At 34.3% G+C, this 19,382-nt stretch overlaps 1 protein-coding gene, 1 long non-coding RNA gene and 1 pseudogene across 2 annotated transcripts; 1 reads left to right on the top strand and 2 right to left on the bottom strand.

Moving 5' to 3' along the window:
* Positions 1–1,476: 1,476 nt before the first annotated feature.
* LOC127078871 (uncharacterized) lies at positions 1,477–2,862 on the bottom strand (annotated as a pseudogene).
* Positions 2,863–3,321: 459 nt separating this feature from the next.
* On the bottom strand, positions 3,322–4,868 carry LOC127085114 (uncharacterized). The gene is made up of 2 exons (XM_051025693.1): positions 4,371–4,868; positions 3,322–4,246 (listed from the first exon to the last, which is right to left on the bottom strand). Exons 1-2 carry the CDS (start codon positions 4,574–4,576, stop codon positions 3,979–3,981), a joined length of 474 nt encoding a protein of 157 aa, XP_050881650.1. The 5' UTR covers positions 4,577–4,868; the 3' UTR covers positions 3,322–3,978.
* A 3,629-nt stretch (positions 4,869–8,497) lies between these two features.
* LOC127084127 (uncharacterized) lies at positions 8,498–10,569 on the top strand. Its single transcript, XR_007788627.1, has 2 exons — positions 8,498–8,647; positions 10,274–10,569. It is a non-coding gene; the product is annotated as an uncharacterized LOC127084127 (long non-coding RNA).
* The last annotated feature ends 8,813 nt before the right edge of the window (positions 10,570–19,382 follow it).

The raw sequence follows: 19,382 nt of genomic DNA, 5'->3' as shown, positions 1-19,382 counted from the left end.
CTAATGGTAACGAATACCCCGCTACAGGCATGATCAGTGATAGAATCGTTACCTCTTGTGGCCATTGAAACCTTTAATGCAGATATTGAATGAAGGCTAGCTGCTATGAATGAAGGCTTTGAGTGAGGGAAAAAGAGAAATGGAATTTTCATCTAAACAAATGCTTATGCACAAGGGTTATATTTATAGAACCACTTGTGTGGGCTGTAAGCTAAAAAGCCCACTTAAGTGTATGTGGCCCATATCTTATGATATACCAATATCACTTAAGCGCATGACACCTTACCATATTTTGTATTCTACTTAAGTGCACCGTACCTTACGATGTTCTACAATTCACTTAAGTGCACCGTACCTTTTGGTGTTCCTTATTTACTCTATCTCTCATCAATTCGTCCTTTTGTGTGTGACCCTATAGGTTTTTGCGGCATTAGCAATTATATTAAATCACGTATTTAACATAATAAACAGTGAGCGGTATCTAGCAACACATCACTGCTACCTAAGACATGAAAATGTCATGTGATATGACAAATCCTTTGTGATAATACTTATGTGTACAATCACCCTTTTGCCCTTATGTCTATATTGAACACAAGGCATAGACCGTGTCATCCTTGTCTTGTTCAATATTGGGCCCGTAGATATTTATCCTGTTACGCAGGATGGACAAATTTCATCTAGGTCACTCATGTCCCTCAGCATGCTTCGTGAAGTACCCATCAACTGTCTTTATGGTCATCCAGTTACGAACAATGTTTGATCCGCAATAAGACACTCGACTCTACATCTAGGGTCCATAATGGTTTCAGGTCGAAGGGTGGTATACACCATTGTCACCATGAGAATAACTTATGACACTTTGCATAACATTCTATATAGTATTCTCATAGCGGGTCAATTCAATATAAATCTTACTCTTAATATTCATACCTATGTTTAATACTTGATAACTCCTTATCCATGATCCATGAGACGTGATCATTAGTCTATATACATAATAGTCTTAATGCTTTAATATTATCCCACTTCACAACAAAGCTCGACTACATATAATTTAAGAATAATGTCCTTATGTTTAATGAGATCTCATGATTAAGTCACACTTGACACATTAAACGGACTAGCTATTCTAGGGACTTTAATCAACAAACATAATAAAGAAAAAGCCTTTTATTATTAATAAATAATTTGATACAAGTACCAAAAGTATTGGCCTCTAGGGCTTACACCAACAATGCTAACCAGTGTCCCCAGGGAACTGGTTAAGAATCCTAAATAGGGAAAATATTATATGTTTAGTTTATTAAATACACATAAGATTCTTTAAAAGAGATAATTATTTATGTTTTTAATACATCGAATTACACATATTTTTAGAAAAAAACATGTATTTTTAGTCTCTTAAAAATGTTCAATTTACCTTTTTAATCTCTTAACTAGTGCCCCAGGGGTACTCGTTAGCATTTTCCATAATTATAATTCATCAGTGCTTTGAGAAACCCAAATAAAGCGGACAATTGTATACCCTCTTTTCCTAGGATTCCAAGTCCTACTTGGTTTCTGGTAACCAAATTTAGTGACAAAGTCGCTGTATGTCAACAATTTAGCTTCACCATATTTTTTGTTTGCCTCAAACCATGTTGTAAACATAGATTCAGTAACACTTGATTTGAGTAAAACATTTCCAATTTGCTCAAAGTCTTTGTAGTAAACAAAATTCTCTCGTTCCATGTAAAAAAATAGCCTCTCCACGGCTGCTTTCCTACCATGTATAGAATATGAGAAAATCCTCCAACATGCCTCACTTGGGGAAATGTATCTACAATCTAGATGTTACTCGATTTCATCAATGTTCTTCTTCTCACCAATTGTATTATCATAAGATTGAATAACAACATAAATTCAGTTAGAACCTTTGTTTATATACTTGAATAAGTATTTGATTGAAGTACTTTGGTTGCACTATTCCATGTTGATGTGCACTTCATACTTCAACAATAAACTTGGGTTGTGAGGAACTACATGACCGTTGTGAAGAATGATTTCATTTTTATCAATTGTGTGTCCATTGTCTCTTCTCACATAAACTGAATAGCCATCTTAATCAACTATAATTGTAGCTTGAAATTTCTTTGGGTAATACTTGGAACATTTCCCATCTTTTATGCAAGGTGAGCTTAGATTTTCCAATCACAAGGCCAATGAACCATATGAGTTTTAACCAAGTTGTACAACTTTGGTTCCTTCAAAGGATCAGGCACTTCAGCACTAATTATTCTGTCAATGTCTTCAGGTCTTAGATACTTGTTAGAAGGATGCAAAAATATCAAAATATTTGCATGTGGCAACCCTCTCTTTTGAAACTCAATGGTGTACGTATCTAGAAATATATGAGAAAGTAAGAAGTCACTTGTAACAATTTCAAACAAATTGAAAAGTAAGGGAGAGAAATAGAAACTTACATGCAAGCACCTTGCCTAACACCCCCTTCTTAGTCAAATATGATAGAAGCTGATCAAATTTAATTTTAAATATCCTCGATATCACATCAGGCCGATCTTGTGATTTTAGTCCAAGAGGTCTTAGTATTCTTTGTATTTTAGGCCAATTGGGATTGCAAGTGAATGTTATAAACAAATCAGGAAACCCCACCTTGCTAGAAATAGTCATTTCATCATAGTACAATTGATCCATAAACCTCCTACCACCTACATAAGTATAAGGCAAGAACACTCTTTTTCCTGTAGAAGAATCGTGAGTATTACTTTGATCACCTTCTTCGTTAAGACTTTTGTATTTTGACACCCTTAACTTTGGTTGATTTCCATGAATCCATTGCAATCTTTCGGATTCTAACATTGTGTAACCATGAACCAAAAATTGTTGAAAAAGTCTTCTTAAAGGCAACAAAGTTTTAGTCTTGCATGATCTGTTTTGAATGCGAAATGCTAGCCACTCTCTTATTGTAAGTCTATTTCTCTTGTTGTCTTGGAAGATGTCTAAGTCTCTATGATATATGTTCGGCCTATAATCATATTCTACATAGGGGAAAATCAAAGGATATTGATAAGTCAAGTAACTTGCATGAAGCTCATTAATTCTTTTTAGCTCACCTCCTTTTTAGATCAGATTTATGTGTTTTGAGTTCCTACATATGTAATTGTTAATTAATTGTATGAACCTAAAAAAGTTGTATTAAAGGATCAATTATCACGACATAACATTTATCAAGAAAGGTAAGAAATAAAGCAATTGTATAAGATACACCTTAAACCTTGCATTCTGTTATGGACTTCATTTTCAGTGTCAAAAATATAAAGATGTGAAAATTTAGGTGGTTGTCCTTCAGGGGGAAGCAAACTTCTAATTCGATGACACGATTGACCTTGGATCCGTAATGTAGGTAGACCACCTCCATTGTTAAATCGAGTATCCAACTTTGCACCTGGTGATGTGAATGCAAACATCATGTTGCAAATGCGAATTTGTTGTTGAAACTTCTGCTAACTATACTGTCTTCATCAAACAGGAGATGTGATAGTAACTCTGGTGGTTGTTTAAGTAAAGGGAGTTGCACCTTTCCGTTGCCACAACATAATGAAAATTTAGGATTGGCAGAATGACTATTTTTGTTCATTCTCTCTTGATTCCATGTTGAGGTTTTACAATAACAACACTCGATCAGAGGATCCCCAATGTCGTAATATTCTACGTATAAAATTAAAGTGTTATAAATGAAAAAGTATGGTAAAATAGAAATCTGTAGTTAGAATAGGAATAATCTTCCGAAGGTGTTGGACAATCCCCACTAATTGAAAATGGTGGTTCTTGATCCTCCCAATTAGAACTTGATTGATCCTCATATTGATGAGCTAAAATATATTGAATACAAATTGTTAAAAAGTATAAATTAAATAATAAGGGATAATACTAAACCCAAAAGTCATGGTATTTTGAGTTGAATGAGGATTGTGGTTATGTACACACAAGCTGTATGAACAATGCAATACGAAATAAAACTATGGATATGTGGATGTAGTTGCACACAATTGTTATGTAAAATACCGAGTGAAAACATAAGTCATCCCACTTACTTATAAAAGGATCATAGTCGGAATTATCATCATTGTCTCTATTAAAATCTTCATTCATCGTTGGTGTAAAAATAGGACACAGTAGTGGGGCTCTTGCAGAATGTTCTTTCACCTGTAAAACAGGCTTCGAGTGCTCATTGCGGGATTGCCTAAATCATCATGAAAGTTATATACGTGAAAATTTTAAAAGTATACTGCATATGGATATTAGTAAAACAACATTAATGTAAGACCAACCAAACATGGAAACATCCAACTAATATTGCAATGTACCTATCGTGTGAGAAGCATCCTTGTTGGCTAACATTAACTTCATGAAGTGTGTCTATGATGATTTTCGGAACATGTCGTGTAAGATTCATTGCTAGATGTGGAACTCCAAAAGATTTTCTTTGAGGACCACGAGAGGGTTTAAGAGTTGTTGTGCGTAAACACAAATATGTATAGCTTATACGCAAGCAGTGATGCAAAAATTCCATATGAAGTATGCTAATTCGAAACTGTTGTTTTCATTGCAAGAATAAAAGTAAATGCAACATCTTTGTATGATTCACACGCAACATGTATTATTTGTGTTCAAGACGGACGACATGTTAACTACAAAATGATAATTGAATTGATGTACCAATTTTCATACCTCAGTGGTATTCCCAAAACAGGTTCAATGAGACCTGAAGACATGACATGATCATGTAAAGTATGAGGCAGCATAGCCGATACATGCTGAGATTGGTTTTGAAGTATGTTGGATTTGCGAGGTCTCCCACGAGGTCGCTTAGTTGATTGTAATGAGCTACGATAAACAAAAAGAAATAGTTACATAATGGGGCATATATGACCTGTGACGGTAAAAGAAATAACATTGTATGCATCAAAGGGCAGGTTCACACAACATGTAGTGCTGCATGATAATCTCGAGTTAAAGCAAAACACCTAAGTTTTCGATGATATAGTGGTAAAAACGGCGGAAGTTAAAAATATTAGTAGTGTATAATGAGGACACTTACTATTTTGGAATAGGATTCCCCCTCACATTTAAAATGGGGCTGCTATTGACGAGTATAGTTGCGTAAGATGAAAAAATATTACCATGTGAGTTATTTTCATTTGTGTTGAACGTGACGACATTTGTGAACTTCGACAACAAATTAGTTCTTAAATATTTTTGCGTTAGCACGTTGCGTGGGAGGCAACCCACATATTTTTATTCAATTAAATTATATTTTTCTTCTTTAGTTATGTCTTACTTTCTTACTTTCTATTTTATTTATTATATCCCTTTAATTTTTTTTCAAAATTATGCTCTATTAATCGAAAGCGTACTATTAATCCAAAAGTAAGTAATATCCCCAAAAATCACAAAAAAATGCTTCGGATAGGTCCATGGCGTTCACCATGCACTCATGGCGTTCCCCATGGCCTTCAAAAGCGTGGAAGCCCATTTTCAAAACCCATGATGTTCGCCACATGGTCATGACGTTCTCCATGAACCTTGAACACGCAAAAATTAGAATTTTCACCCCTTATTCCTGATTCACATGCACACACCACATCACATTTTTCTGACCATTTTACAGATACTTATTCCGAAGACACACAACCTACACTTGATGATATCCTTCGCGAGGCGTGGGCCTGAAATGCCATTGATGTTGAACAAGGAAGCATTATCGCAGCCATGCACAACCAACAAGCAGAGACGATGCAATATATGCATCAGAATGTGACTATTCGCTATCAGGACCGCCCTTAATTATGTTCTCCATGAGTTTCGCCACCGAACTGACATTAATGCCGAACGTGACCAGTTATTCAGAGTTATGCAGAAATAGTAGGTAGACGTGATGGAATACACACAACAGTTACAAGAGCAAAAACATGATTATGACGGACAAAATGAGCATATGATATCAGATCTGACCGAAGGAGTGCATGGGTTACAGATAGGGTTAGAGGAGAGAGACTCTAGATATTTTCAGCATCAGATCACCCGTGATAACCTCATGGAGGATATGTTGCATTATATGTGTGGTATGGGTATACTACCACCACCTAACTATGGACAACCCAGAGTCCGAGGCCGAGGTCGAGGCAGATATTGACTCATCCAGGTTCTTTTTCCTTTTCCCACTGTTATCAAAATATTGAGGATAATGTTTGGTTCATGTGTGGGGGAGAAACTTTATTGCTTTCTTTTTATTTATTTTTTAGTTAGATTTACCATTTTTCTATTTTATTTCATGTTAATTAGGATTTTATCAATTTTTCGTTTAATTGTTATGGTAGTCGAGTCAATGCATGTACTCCCAGTTTCTTAAGTCATACCAAAATAAGTTTTTCTCTATAAGATTTGGAAATATTACATGATTTGAAAGTATATAGGCTACAAATAAAATTCAGGTTAGATTGAGGAGACTTGGGAAAAATGTACAAAATCGGTATCGTTATAAAACCTCAAGTCTCCCAAATATTTGAGCTTGATTTGGGTACCTATTGTCATGCTGTAAAAAATACATGAGTGCATCACACACTCGAAGATACAATAGAGTCGCCACCGAACTTTATTATTCCCGAAGGAAAGCGAAAATATCTATAAAACCCAGGGGAAGAGAAAAGAGTAAGGAAGTCGGTTATGCAAAGGGAAGATATTAGCACCCCTCACATCTGTTGTACTCAACGTGTACCATTTTGTTTGTTCTTTGCTCGAATGAGTGTTATATCTAAAGGTTACTTGCGAAAGGATTTTTTTTTAATAATTAGTATGCTCGCTAAGGATTCAGACCCTCATGCCTACGTATTCTCATGGTGCAATGAGAAAATCAGAGCTCCGTAGTTCGTGAAACTAAGGGTAGGAACTAAAAATAAAAGAGTTGATTAAATTGCAAAAAGGAGAAGAAAATTGCTTGAATAGAAAGTGTTGTTATGAAATGAAATTGGAAAGTGTTATTTGGACCAAATGTTGTGTTGTTTAGATTCATAGGGTAGGTGTGTCTGAACCAAAGAGAGTGTGGAATTAACCAATAAATGGTGATTAGCCAAAAAGAAAAAAGGGTGTTCTCTTAAGCACGTGAGGACTGAGAAGGCAAATGTGAATGAGAAATGGTTTGCCTAAGCACGAGAGAACTGTCAAGACAAACAAGAAAGAAAATGGGCTTGGTTCAAATATGGGTATTTAACCATGAGGTGATTAAACCAAAGAATGTATGGATGCCAAAGAAGGTTGTGTTTGGTCCAAAGAGGAAAATATATTGTTGGTGCGCTATCTCTGGGGAATAAGACTTGACAATCATTTGATTCGAATTTCCCTAAAGTCTATGAACGAATGAAAATACTCTAAATAGTTGGGGAATATGCCACGTACACAGAGGTACTCAGAACAAGGATAGGAAAAAACCCTCTAATCATTCTTTGTTGCTTAAGGCTCAAGACGCACAATTCAAATCATATTTTAAGTGTTTTTGATTTATTTGCAAAAAGATTTTAGTCTTAAGAGAAAAGAAAAGAAAAAGATAAGATCCAATAATGGTCAATGCCTTGATATCCAGTATGTCTGCAATGTCTAGGTGGAAGAACACTTATCAGTTATTGGACTTGAATTACACTAAAGTCTAGGAACAAAGGCAAATACTTTGAATAACTAGGGCCTACACCCCATACTCAAAGGTACTCTAGACAAGGATAGGAATAATCCATCTCATAATTCTTCATTGCTTAAGGCTCGTGGCACACAAATTACGTTAGAACTGACAAGTGTTAAAGAAGAACCTTTGTTGTGCTTGAACAATAATCTAGTCTTCAGTCTGTCTATAATGTTTTGTCTGACTTGTATTGACTTGAATGTGAAGTCTTGAGTTGTTTGTATTGAAAGATCCTATGCAGTTGCAGTACAAGGGATTAGTCTTATCAAGTGATCTAGAGGCTTTTGATCACTTGACTAGATTTAGGGAGCATGCACATGTCGAAGGATTTAGTTGATCAAAAAAGACTTTGATCAACTCAATCAATTAGGAGTAACATCCAGTTGTAAATTAGGCACAAGGATTTCTAAGCCTAAATCCTAAGGGAACTAAAGTATTATCACCTAATTTCTACATATTAGTCAAAAACTAAGGCGAACATGTACATTATTTTCTAGAGAATTAAGAATTAACCCTAAAAACTAAAGATTGAAATCTAGCTAAGGTGCATTATTTTCTTGATTTTTCAAAAGATGGATTAATCAAAAGCCTAATTATCTAAATGTTTTTATTATAATTTTCTTCTAAAATTTCATACAAGATATAAATTTTAAAAAGTAAAAGAAATTAATATGATAAAAAAGATAACAAGCAAGTAAAAATTCTCAAAAGAAGGAAAAAAAACAGGGGGGGGGGGGGGGGGGGGGGGGGGGGGGGGGACATTTGAGCAACATAGGGTGAGAACTACATTGTGGCAAAAAAATTCAAGCAAGAATAATGAACTACATTGTGGAAAACAAATTCAAGCAAGAAGCAAAAAGATCGAGCCTACCTACGAGACTGAGACGTGTCCCAAAGAGACACTTAATTCAGGTAATATATTCTTAATTCTTGCTTCTTCGTTTCTGCAAATTCTTCTTCTTCTTCGTTTCTTTTGATTTTTTGTTATTGTGAAAGTTGTTGAATTGCTATTGATGATGATTGATCTTATTGATTTGTACTGATGATAGAGGATTAGGGTTAGATTGATGTAGGAACATATATGTAGAAATTGAGAATTGAATGAGCCACAGATTAAAGAGTGAGGGGTTTAGGATGAAGATGATGATGAAAGGCTAAACTCTACTCATTTAGGGATTTAGTGTGAAGCTCTAAAGGAGTATTTTGAAGGAGCTATGGTAAGGGTTGTGGAGAGGATTTGGCAGAACTTTGCTATGGTGGGAGATTGCTTGAAGGTGAAGATGAAAAATGAAAGGGTTTTATAGGTGATAGTAGAGAACTTTGGAGGCAAAATCTATTAGAAAGTTAGTTTTGGGAGAGTGAATTCTAGCCCTTGGATAGTAATCCAAGGCTCAAGTAATCAAGGGTGGAGAAATGATGATGAGAAGTTAGTTATTGTGTTTGTTGGATGAAGATAATCAAAGAGGATTTGTGTTTCTTTTGGCTGTAGTTTAGTGCAAAAAATAGGATCAAAGTGTGTTTGTTTAGGCTTTAGGAATTAGTTAGATGTTTAAATCAGTTTTGGAGGGAATTGCAAAGCAAAGGAAAAATGGTAATAGTATAGGTGCACGTGTCAATGTTAGTTATGACCAACAGGAGTTTGTTAGGACTTGTAACAAAGTTAAAAAACGGTTAATTTAGTTAATTTTTGTTATGATGTGAATTGGATTTAGTTAGTGTAGCTAGTTATGGTTGGAAGAAGTGAAAATGAAAATAGTTAGAGTTAGTTATTAATTATGAAGGAAAGATGAAGGTTTAGAAGTTAGCAAAATAGGGAGAGTTAGTGAAATCGGCTAGTGAGATTGGTTATTATATGAATTTGATGATGTTAATATAGTTAAAATTTTGTTTTGCTATGCTACGTATCTGATGTAAAAATGCTCACTGAACTAGCTATTGGTGTAAGTAGGTTATCACAATGCTAGTGAAGGTTTAAATGTCTTAGAAACTAGATAGTTTTGATGGTTGTTAGATGTGTTATGTGCCTGTTGTGTTTTCAAATGCACATGGAATATCAAGCTACGAAGTGGTTTAAATTCAAATCGCCATGCCTAGTTTGAGTTGATGCTTATGTTAGGGTAATGAGATTTTTCTATTAGATTGATGTTAGGGTAAATTTGTTGATTGGAATGTTACAGGGTGTTGTTAATGGACCGTTGGATAAAAATATTAGGGCAGGATGAATGTAATGATGTGTGTTTAATATTGGTGCAATAAGAATGCTGCTTACTCATGCCTTAGTTCCAATGTATTGATTTTGGGAGGGTGCTGAATTGAAATGGAGTGTTACTCAATGCATTATTAGTGTTGAAATTGTTGGATCAGTAGGAATTTGGATGTTTGTAAGGTCAATTATTTGGATTGGAAATGACTATTGTGATGGTTTTGTTGTTGTATTGGGACTGCTATCATAGCTGAATGTGGTTTTTTGATCAATTGATTTATGGTATTTTGAATGATTGTGTTAGGATGCTAATTGTGTTGCTTATGTCCTTGTAGGGTCATTGTGCATAATGATGCAAATAGGAAAGGCTTGATCAAGGTGCTCAATCAGAGCATGTAAAAGGTTGTTGAAGAAACTTGTGGAAGAAGGAATTAAGGGACTTAGAGTTAGGGTTAGAGAGTTGACTTTGGTCAGTTGGTTGACCAAAAAGTCAACAGTTAACCAAAGTCAATTGTAGGTAAAAAGTGTACTATTTTGTGTAAAGTCTTGGATTTTTGTGTAATGACTTGCAATGTCTTCTTTTGAAATGTAGTATGAACCTTTATATGATTGTAACTTGTTTTCCAAGCAACCCATATGTTTTTCCCTCCGTTGTTGTGAACTTTGAATTGTCTTGAATTGGAATCTTGCTTTTCCCTCCAACATCCAAGCTTTGAATATTTGAACTAAAATTGGACCTCTTGAATAAATCTTTGGCAATCTGAATGCAACTTGATCTTGAACATGATCTTGAATCTTGTATGAACCACAATGCATTGCTTTGAATCCAAACCAAACAACTAAAGGACTAATGTATGGAAAAGAGGCCCATAAAGAGATCAATGAACCCAATGCAAACTTCCATAGTTGACCATGGTGACCCTTGTATTTCCTGATTAAATCCACACCAAAATACAACACACGTGATCTATAAATGCTAAAAGTCAAGCAATTAGGGTTTCATGGGTTTTGGTTTAAAAGATAATCCTCTCAACTTGAGTGCACCATCCAAAAATCCTAGGTTTGATTCTTGGGAAAAAAGCCCTAGCCCTCTGTCAGTTGTAAGTGACACAAACCTTTGAATCCATGATGTTTGTTTAAGAATGCAATTATGAATGAATAACCTAAATGAATGTGGCATGAATATGTATGTGAATAAATGATAGTATCTAAATCACTAGTTAATAAGAGAACTATGCATATAGAGGGATGTAGTAATAAGCTAGATAAAATTAAAAGAGTAGGGAAAATTTTGGGGTATGACACCTATTATGTCGATAGCCTTGATTTATCATTCTCTAATAGTCCTTGAGTAGTTAATCTTAGAAGTCAGTACCTCCTAAGCACACACTACGTAGAAAAATTGATGCAAATAAGTGAATGATCATGAGATTCAAAGAAAAAAAATGAATAAAAAGACAATGTTCCTTCTAAGTTAGGTGACCTCACCCGATCATTTAGCCCAACGGTATCTAGTCCTTCTATTTGTTAATGAATTAAGCCAAAGTGCACAGAAAATAAAAATAAAAATAAAATAATAAGATCATAGTCAGTAACATATTTTCCTATTGTGAGTGTGAAAGGATAACGAGCTTAATGTGATTGTACTAGAATGAAAAAGGACGAAGAGAATGAGTAAGTTAGGCTTGAGCATAATAGCATGATTCAAATTGGGTTGCATAGGTGAGAGGCTTGTGACCATATAATTACAGAATTGTGTTTTTACGATATCCTTAGTGTGCAATTAGTACCTATCAAGACAATTCTAACCGAAATAGATTTTGTAGCAAAGTATGAGTATTTGAATGCTATTGTTTTTAAGTCTTTACATTATAATGCTTCATATTTCAAAGATTTTCATGTGAGTAGAAACTTGCTTAAGGACAAGCAAATGTTCATGTATAGGGGAGTTTGATCCTGAAACGTATCATGTTTCTGACTTGATATACATGTCATTTTAGTCTATTTTATTTCCATTTTATGGTTTTATGATGGTATATTGTGTCTATTTTAGACATTTTCCAATTAGGAGCATCCGTGCGAGAAATCAGGACGGAAATAGCAAAGAACTAAGAAAAAGGAAAAAAATTGCACTCATGGCGTTCACCATGGCGTTTGCCATGACGTGACAGTCATGGCGCCACCTAAGCACAAAGAAAAGTCAAAAGGGAGAAGTTCAACACCTATGGTATTCGCCATGAAGCCGTGGCATTCACCACGGACCTTGAAGGCCTCATTTTACCAACTTTGTACTCATTGCGTTCGCCATGGGCTTTGAGGTCTGGAAATTAGTAACTATCAAACTCAATCTTCTCCCACCGAAGTAGAAAAATCTCCCACTCCTCCTACACGAATTCAGTCTCTTTTCATCGATTTCCAACACTATATATAAGCTAGAAGTCTGAAGTTTTTAGGAGTCCAAGTAATTAGAGTTTAGAGAATTGCTTTTAAGCAAAAATTCCGCTATTGTAAAAGCTACATTTTCTCACATTTAGGGACTGCTGCATCTTAGAATTAGAGATTTTTCTATTTGTACTTCGATCAATATTTCAACAATCTTTCCGGAATCGTTTTTCAATTTTAATTTCAGAATCCATTTTTATTCAGCTTTTTATATGTAGGTTTCATTTTACTTATTGTTTTAATTTTGTCCTATATTTATTTCATCTTTATTATTTCTGTTTTTTATTATTCATTGTTGTTGTTCTTAATTTCCAGTATGAATTATTGTTCTTTGTTGCTGTCATTGAATTTCTAGTTTTAGTTGGTATTGCTTTTACTATTAATTGCACTAATCTATTTTACTTTTCAGTTTGAATTATTATTGTTCGTATTGTTTTTGTTTGCATGTGTATGTGCTACTTACAAGTATATATATATATATATATATATATATTATATATATATATATATATATATATATATATATATAATATATATATATTATATATATATATATATATATATATATATATATATATATATATATATATATATATATTTCTAACTTTTTATTATTATTTTTACTATTAGTTTTATATTTACAATTAATAACAACATGTTTCTCGCAAGGGATGTGATGATTGTCGTTCCTACGGGACTCGGTAAATTTATCGGCACTGATTTTTAATATTAAATTATTTTTCCGGTTCTAAATTTTATTTTAAAAGTTAAAAAGCATTTCGCGACAGCGGAAGCACTCAGATACAGGTTAATGATAATAGCGACAATGCTTTATTAATTAATTAAGACTTATCAATTTTCAAAAATTGTTTCTAATTTGTAATTTGCAGAGCGACAACAGGAAACTACGATTACGAAACATAACACGGGCTGCACGAAAGTTAGTAGTATTTTTAAATTAGTATTTCCTCCGAAAAATATTTTAAACCAAACGAAGTGTAAAAATTTATCTGAGTCTCGAAGGTACCCAAAAATTAAATTCCGGTCTCTGTTTATTTAAATTCTAAAACCAATTAACTTACATTCGTTCTCAAATAAATCAAAATCCGATTAGTCTTAGATTTATAAAGCGACAATAGATCACAGTAGGTTGACATGGTTCTCCGTGGATTCGGCATTTTTTATACTCTAATTGATTGTTCCGTGCGCTTGCAGATTTAACACAACAACCAAGGAAACTCACTTCTTTTAACTAGAACTCACACTTAGACAACTTTGCATACAACTTCTTCTCTTTCAAAGTCTGCAATACCACTCTTAGATGCTCCACATGCTCTTAGTCAGACTTGGAATATATCAGAATATCGTCGATGTACACAACTACAAACTGATCTAAGTACAGATGAAGTATTCTATTCATATACTCCATGAACACTTCAGGCGCATTAGACACACCAAACGACATCATTGAATACTCATAGTGACCATATCTCGTTCTTGATCGGAATATCCTATAACTTCACACGAATCTGATGATAACTTGAACACAAATCAATATTGCTAAACACACATGCACTAACCAACTGATCCATCATATTATCAATCCCCGGAAGTGGATACTTATTTTTTATAGTAACCTTGTTTAGTTGTCGATAATCAACATACAACCTTATGCTACTATCCTTCTTCTTAACTAACATCACTAACTGTTTTTTCAGCTCACTTAGCTCTGAAGCAGACATCCTATAAAGACCCATCAACAAAGGACTAGTACCAATTACTTAGTATATAGAAAACTCCACCTCACACTATGGAGGAAAATCACTGATGTCATCTGAGAACACCTCAGGAAAATTACACACCACAGGTAGATCCGTCATAATTCTCTCGTGCCCCCACTCAAGGATGCGAGCATCATGACCATTTGAGTACTATTGCTCAAGGACATCTCTGCCTATCTCGCGGTCATGAAACTTGAATCTGTATTCTCTTTGGATTCAAACAATTACACTGACTTACCAAAACAATTGATAAACAACATGTAACCTAACTTCTGCAAATTCACTAAGCCTTGCAAATTCACTAACTTAACATCATGTAAGCTAACTTCTACAGTAGTGAACTAACTGAAACAATAGATTATGATATAATTTCAATAACTAAAACCGAAGCTAACAATTTTCACTCAAGTTCAACTAACTCTAACGAACTGTAACAGAAATTCATTAATAGAAATCTTCTAAGCCTTAACTAATTCTCTCAATCCAACTAACATAACAAACTCTCACACACCCCTAGGCTAACGGATATGAAATGTATAACAACTTCTTCACATTGAAGTTAATAGAGTATTATCTCTGTTAATTTCGAGCCACCTCTATAAATGATCATCTTCACTCATCATTGTTCAGCTACCAATCATTTTTCACCATCATCACCTTTCAATCTAAAATAATCACCAATCTCTGAAAGCTCTCACTCACCTCCCACAAACAGAATAACTTAACTTGATACCAATCCCATAAGATTCATTTCACATTTCATCATCTTGATCACAAAGCCACTCTCAAACTCTTCTCCAACCTCACGCAAGCAATAACAACAAGAGGAATATAACAATAAGCACACACAGAGAATAAAAGTGGAGTAGAAGAAGAAGAAGCACGAAAGAAAAGAAGAGATTAGAAGTGTCTAGTTTGTACCTGAGCAACATCCAAGTTTCTTCCATCATCGCTCTTCACCATCACATTCGGAGGTAGGAAGAATTTCTTCAATTCACTATGTATTTGTTATGGTTGTATAGGCCTTGATTAGGTGAACAAAATCCCTAAGAGTGTAGGCTGGAGCTCCTCCATGTGTAGGGGTGTTCGTGGTGCGGTTTGGGCGGTTTTGACGATAAAAATCATCCGAACCGCAAGAGAAAAAAGCATGCGGTTCGGTTTGGTTCGGTTGACTTTTAGAAATAAAACCAAACCAAACCAAACCAAACGAATGCGGTTTGGATTGGTTCGGTTTTTTACAATATTTTTATTGAGTCATACATACACCTATAGAGAACAACGTAACTTTGTATTTAGTCATTCATACATTACTAAATAACATAAAAACTTATCATATTTAGACAAAAACTTCGCATTCAATATATACAAAATTAGATTAGACAAAAATGGAATAAAAAACATATATATACAATAGTAGAATAAAATAATATCAAAGACATTATAATAAAACATAAAAAACATATGAGATGAGAGATTAGAGAAGATGAAAAAAAGAACATATGAGATGCGGGATTGAGAAGAAATATGCGATAAAAACGTAATTGGAAGAGAAAATAGTAACATAAAAGATAAAAAAGAAAGAACATAAGAGATGAAATATTAGAGTAGAAAAAGCGAAATGTACATGGTAAAGAAGATGAGAAGAATGTGCGATACTACTGGAAGAGATTTAAGAAGGTTGAAATTGAAATCCTAAGTGTGAGTAAGAGAAAATCGTTTTTAATTGTAAGGTTAAGGCATACTAAGTTTGAGTTTTGGATTGGATGTGGGATAATTGAAGTCTGAGTTGTAACATAATGCGGTTTGGTTTGGTTTAGTTCGGTTTGAAAAATACAAACCGCAAACCAAACCAAACCGTGCGGTTTTGTTAGAGAATGATCCAAACGGATCCGAACCAAGTGCGGTTTTTTGCGGTTTTGGTTTGGTTTGGTTTGGTTTGCGGTTTTCTATTGGGTTGGTTTGGTTTTGAACACCCCTATCCATGTGAGAGTTTAATTTAAGAAATTCGATTTAGGGTTCTTCATTACTCCTCTTCGATTCGAGTAACTCATGAGGAATTAGGGAAATCCATTTGCAGATCCAGACTCAATGCATCAAATTAAGATAAGTGATGTTTTTGATTGGATTTTTAGAATACCTCCGTCGCCGGAGATTGTAACACCCTAAACCCCGCACATAATTTATCACGTAAATTAAATATAAAATAAAACTATGTAGGGTATCACACATTCATAACACACATGACCTGCTCCGTAACACGAATTTCAACAGTAAATTTCAATACACACATTTGTAATAAGGATGTTTACGCGACATCCAAATTATCTGAATCATACTTGGGATGTTTACACGACATCCATCTCATCTGATCGGTATTACATATTCACATAATAAGACATTCATAACTTGTCACCGCATGCTCACTTCCATTTTAAAGTATCATCACAGCGGAATTATCATCACAATTATGGAAGATAAAGCAAGTAATAACATCTAGTCTCAACTTCAATTGTAATAACAAAATAAGAGAGTTGTAATCAATCAACTCAACATCTTAAGAATTCTCAACAACAAAATTAGTCTTATGACTTCAACATAATCAGACATAAGGAATAAAATAAGCGTTTTACCCAACCCGATGTTACATGATTAGAGCAAGGTACCACTAGTAAAAGCGACAAAATAAAGAAGTAATCCAAGAGCTACCTTCCACTTACTTCAGCAATACTACTCTTGAGTATCTGCACGAAGCCCATGTAAAGACAACATTCAAATAGAAGGGGTGAGAATTCATTTTAATAATAACGATATAGAATGTAGAATAGAGTACAAATTCTACACAATCATGCACAACAATATATCACATTCTTACATCCAAATCATAATCAACATCATACACGACAACATCTCGATTATCATCAACATCATACAAAACCATATCTCAATTATCATTAACATTATATGCAACAATATCTCATCCAACAACACATTAACAACAACCAATACAAATGCAACACTTATGCAATGTACTCAACACCGACTCGACATGCATGTGGTACCAAATATGAATACTCAAGTTCATCTCACTCCATGATCACCACCATAGGATCGATTCCCTCTTGGAACCGGAGCACACCAAAATCGCTACCAACACCATAGGTAACGCTTCACTAATCCCCCATAATAAGAATTAGCTACTCGCACCCGATCCATCACCATGGGATCGAGGCTCACCAAAACTCGTTACTATCAACATATGTAACACTTCAATAATCCCCCATAATAGGAATTAGCTACTCGCATACAATCCATTACCATAGAATCGAAGCTCACCAAAATTTGACCGAAGCCCGTACATCAAGATGCATAACTCTCAAATAACATGCATTAACACAACAAGGTTCACTTAAACGATCCCCACACACATCTCATCATTTATGCATCACATCATTCATCATGCTACAACCAATTCATGTTACCACATGAACAATATCAACAAACAGCAGCAACTCGTCAACATCTTAAAATCATAATAACATAATTATCATACCATGATATTACAATAATGTAACGATTCATCAACCAAACGTATAAACCAATAAACTTATTAACATAGTAGGCATACTAATACTATTAAAACATATCAATAATCACTACCATGTTATAGGTCTGAGTGTTAGCTTTCTAACACTTCAAAGGGCATCAAAATCGGACTTACGAAACAAAAGTTATGACCGAAATCGTCGGGATATGTCAATAATTTATTAATTGAACGTATGAACAAAAACTTAATCAACACAGTAGGCATAGGAATAATACTCAAACAATTCACTTATTGTTATATCTCTAAGAGTCAGCTTTCTAATGCTTCAAACCCCAACCCAAAATGATTCACGAGTTGAAAGTTATGATCAAAATTGTGCAGGAAGGCGTTACTAAAAAGTTGTTGTTTTCTAAAATTTTCAACATAATTTTCATCTTCTTCAACCCCAAAAACATCCATTAAATAATCACTAAAATCATTTTAGCCCTGAAGAAAATTTATATCCCTTTACTTCAATATCCAACGCTTCAAAAGGCACCAGGTTTGGACTTACGGATCAAAAGTTATGGCCAAAACGATTTCGACTGAAAAACATAAAAAAAGGCTCCCGCGCTGAGCGCGGTCGTGACAGACAGAATGCAGAATTTTTTGCGTTTTTCATCGTTGGAGGCCTTCGGACCTTCGATTTCGATTTTGTAAAAAGCCAAACGCTCAGAAAATTACAACCCATGCAATACTCTAATTATCTAAAGTTAATTTACAGTTTTAACACAATTAAATCATCTAATCATTGTTTTAAGATTATGCCTAAAATCTTCAAAATTGTAACAATGGTGAATATAAGTTTAATCATCAAATCAGAAAAACTACATACATATAAGACACACGAAATTCATCATATAATCATCATATTTTATGGCTGGGTGTTGGCGGAGTATGTATACCCCTAACTCAAGGATACACACTCCGCCAATACCCAGCCATAAAATAAATCATCAAAATCTATAATTCAAACAATTAAAATATAATAAAACATCTAATAAAAAAACGAGGTGTTATAGAGATGGCCTTCAGCACGACAGAGAGGGTAACAAAAACGGAAGCATGAGCTGAGGTGAGAGAGGGAACACGTTTTGAGCCATGTCGTTCTGAGTTTTTTTATTCATTTAAACACGTGCATTTGATTCATTTAATGTTCACATTATTTCTGATGCTTCATTCACATGCACATTGTAATTAGATATTAATGTGCATTTTGGATTGTCACGTTGACTTACTGCCTTGTCATTTTTGACATTATCCACGCCTATTTCCATGGTAAATCTGTGTGGGCATTGTTGTGTTGTGCCCAGTTGCATTTTGCTGAAACATGACATTATTTGTGTTAGTGTACCCCCTGCCTCCGTGAATAATTGGTATGGGCCTTCAGTTTAGGCCATAAGCGCATCACCACTTATTTGCATCTTGTTTATGGTTTTGACCCCCCTCTTAATTCTTTTTTTTTTTCTGGATTTTTTTGGCACATTTTTTTCATGATAATTTTGTGCTAATTTTTTAACCATTAATTTTAATATAATATTGACATATTTTTTTTTACCATGAGTGTGTGGTATATTTTTGCATTATGTGATTAGTTTTGCTTAGAATTTTTGTTGATTTTATTTCACAGTTAATTGA

The sequence above is a fragment of the Lathyrus oleraceus genome, chromosome 5 (assembly GCF_024323335.1).
Source record: "Lathyrus oleraceus cultivar Zhongwan6 chromosome 5, CAAS_Psat_ZW6_1.0, whole genome shotgun sequence".
NCBI lineage: Eukaryota > Viridiplantae > Streptophyta > Magnoliopsida > Fabales > Fabaceae > Lathyrus > Lathyrus oleraceus.
The sequence above is the reverse complement of the archived record's forward strand: the minus strand, read 5'-3'. Positions and strand labels throughout refer to the sequence as shown.

Coding starts and splice junctions, on each gene's coding strand:
- LOC127085114 (XM_051025693.1), bottom strand. CDS start 4,576: ATGGAATTTTTGCATCACTGCTTGCGTATAAGCTATACATATTTGTGT. Junction 4,247..4,370: donor GGATGCTTCTCACACGATAG/GTACATTGCAAT, acceptor ATGATGATTTAG/GCAATCCCGCAATGAGCACT.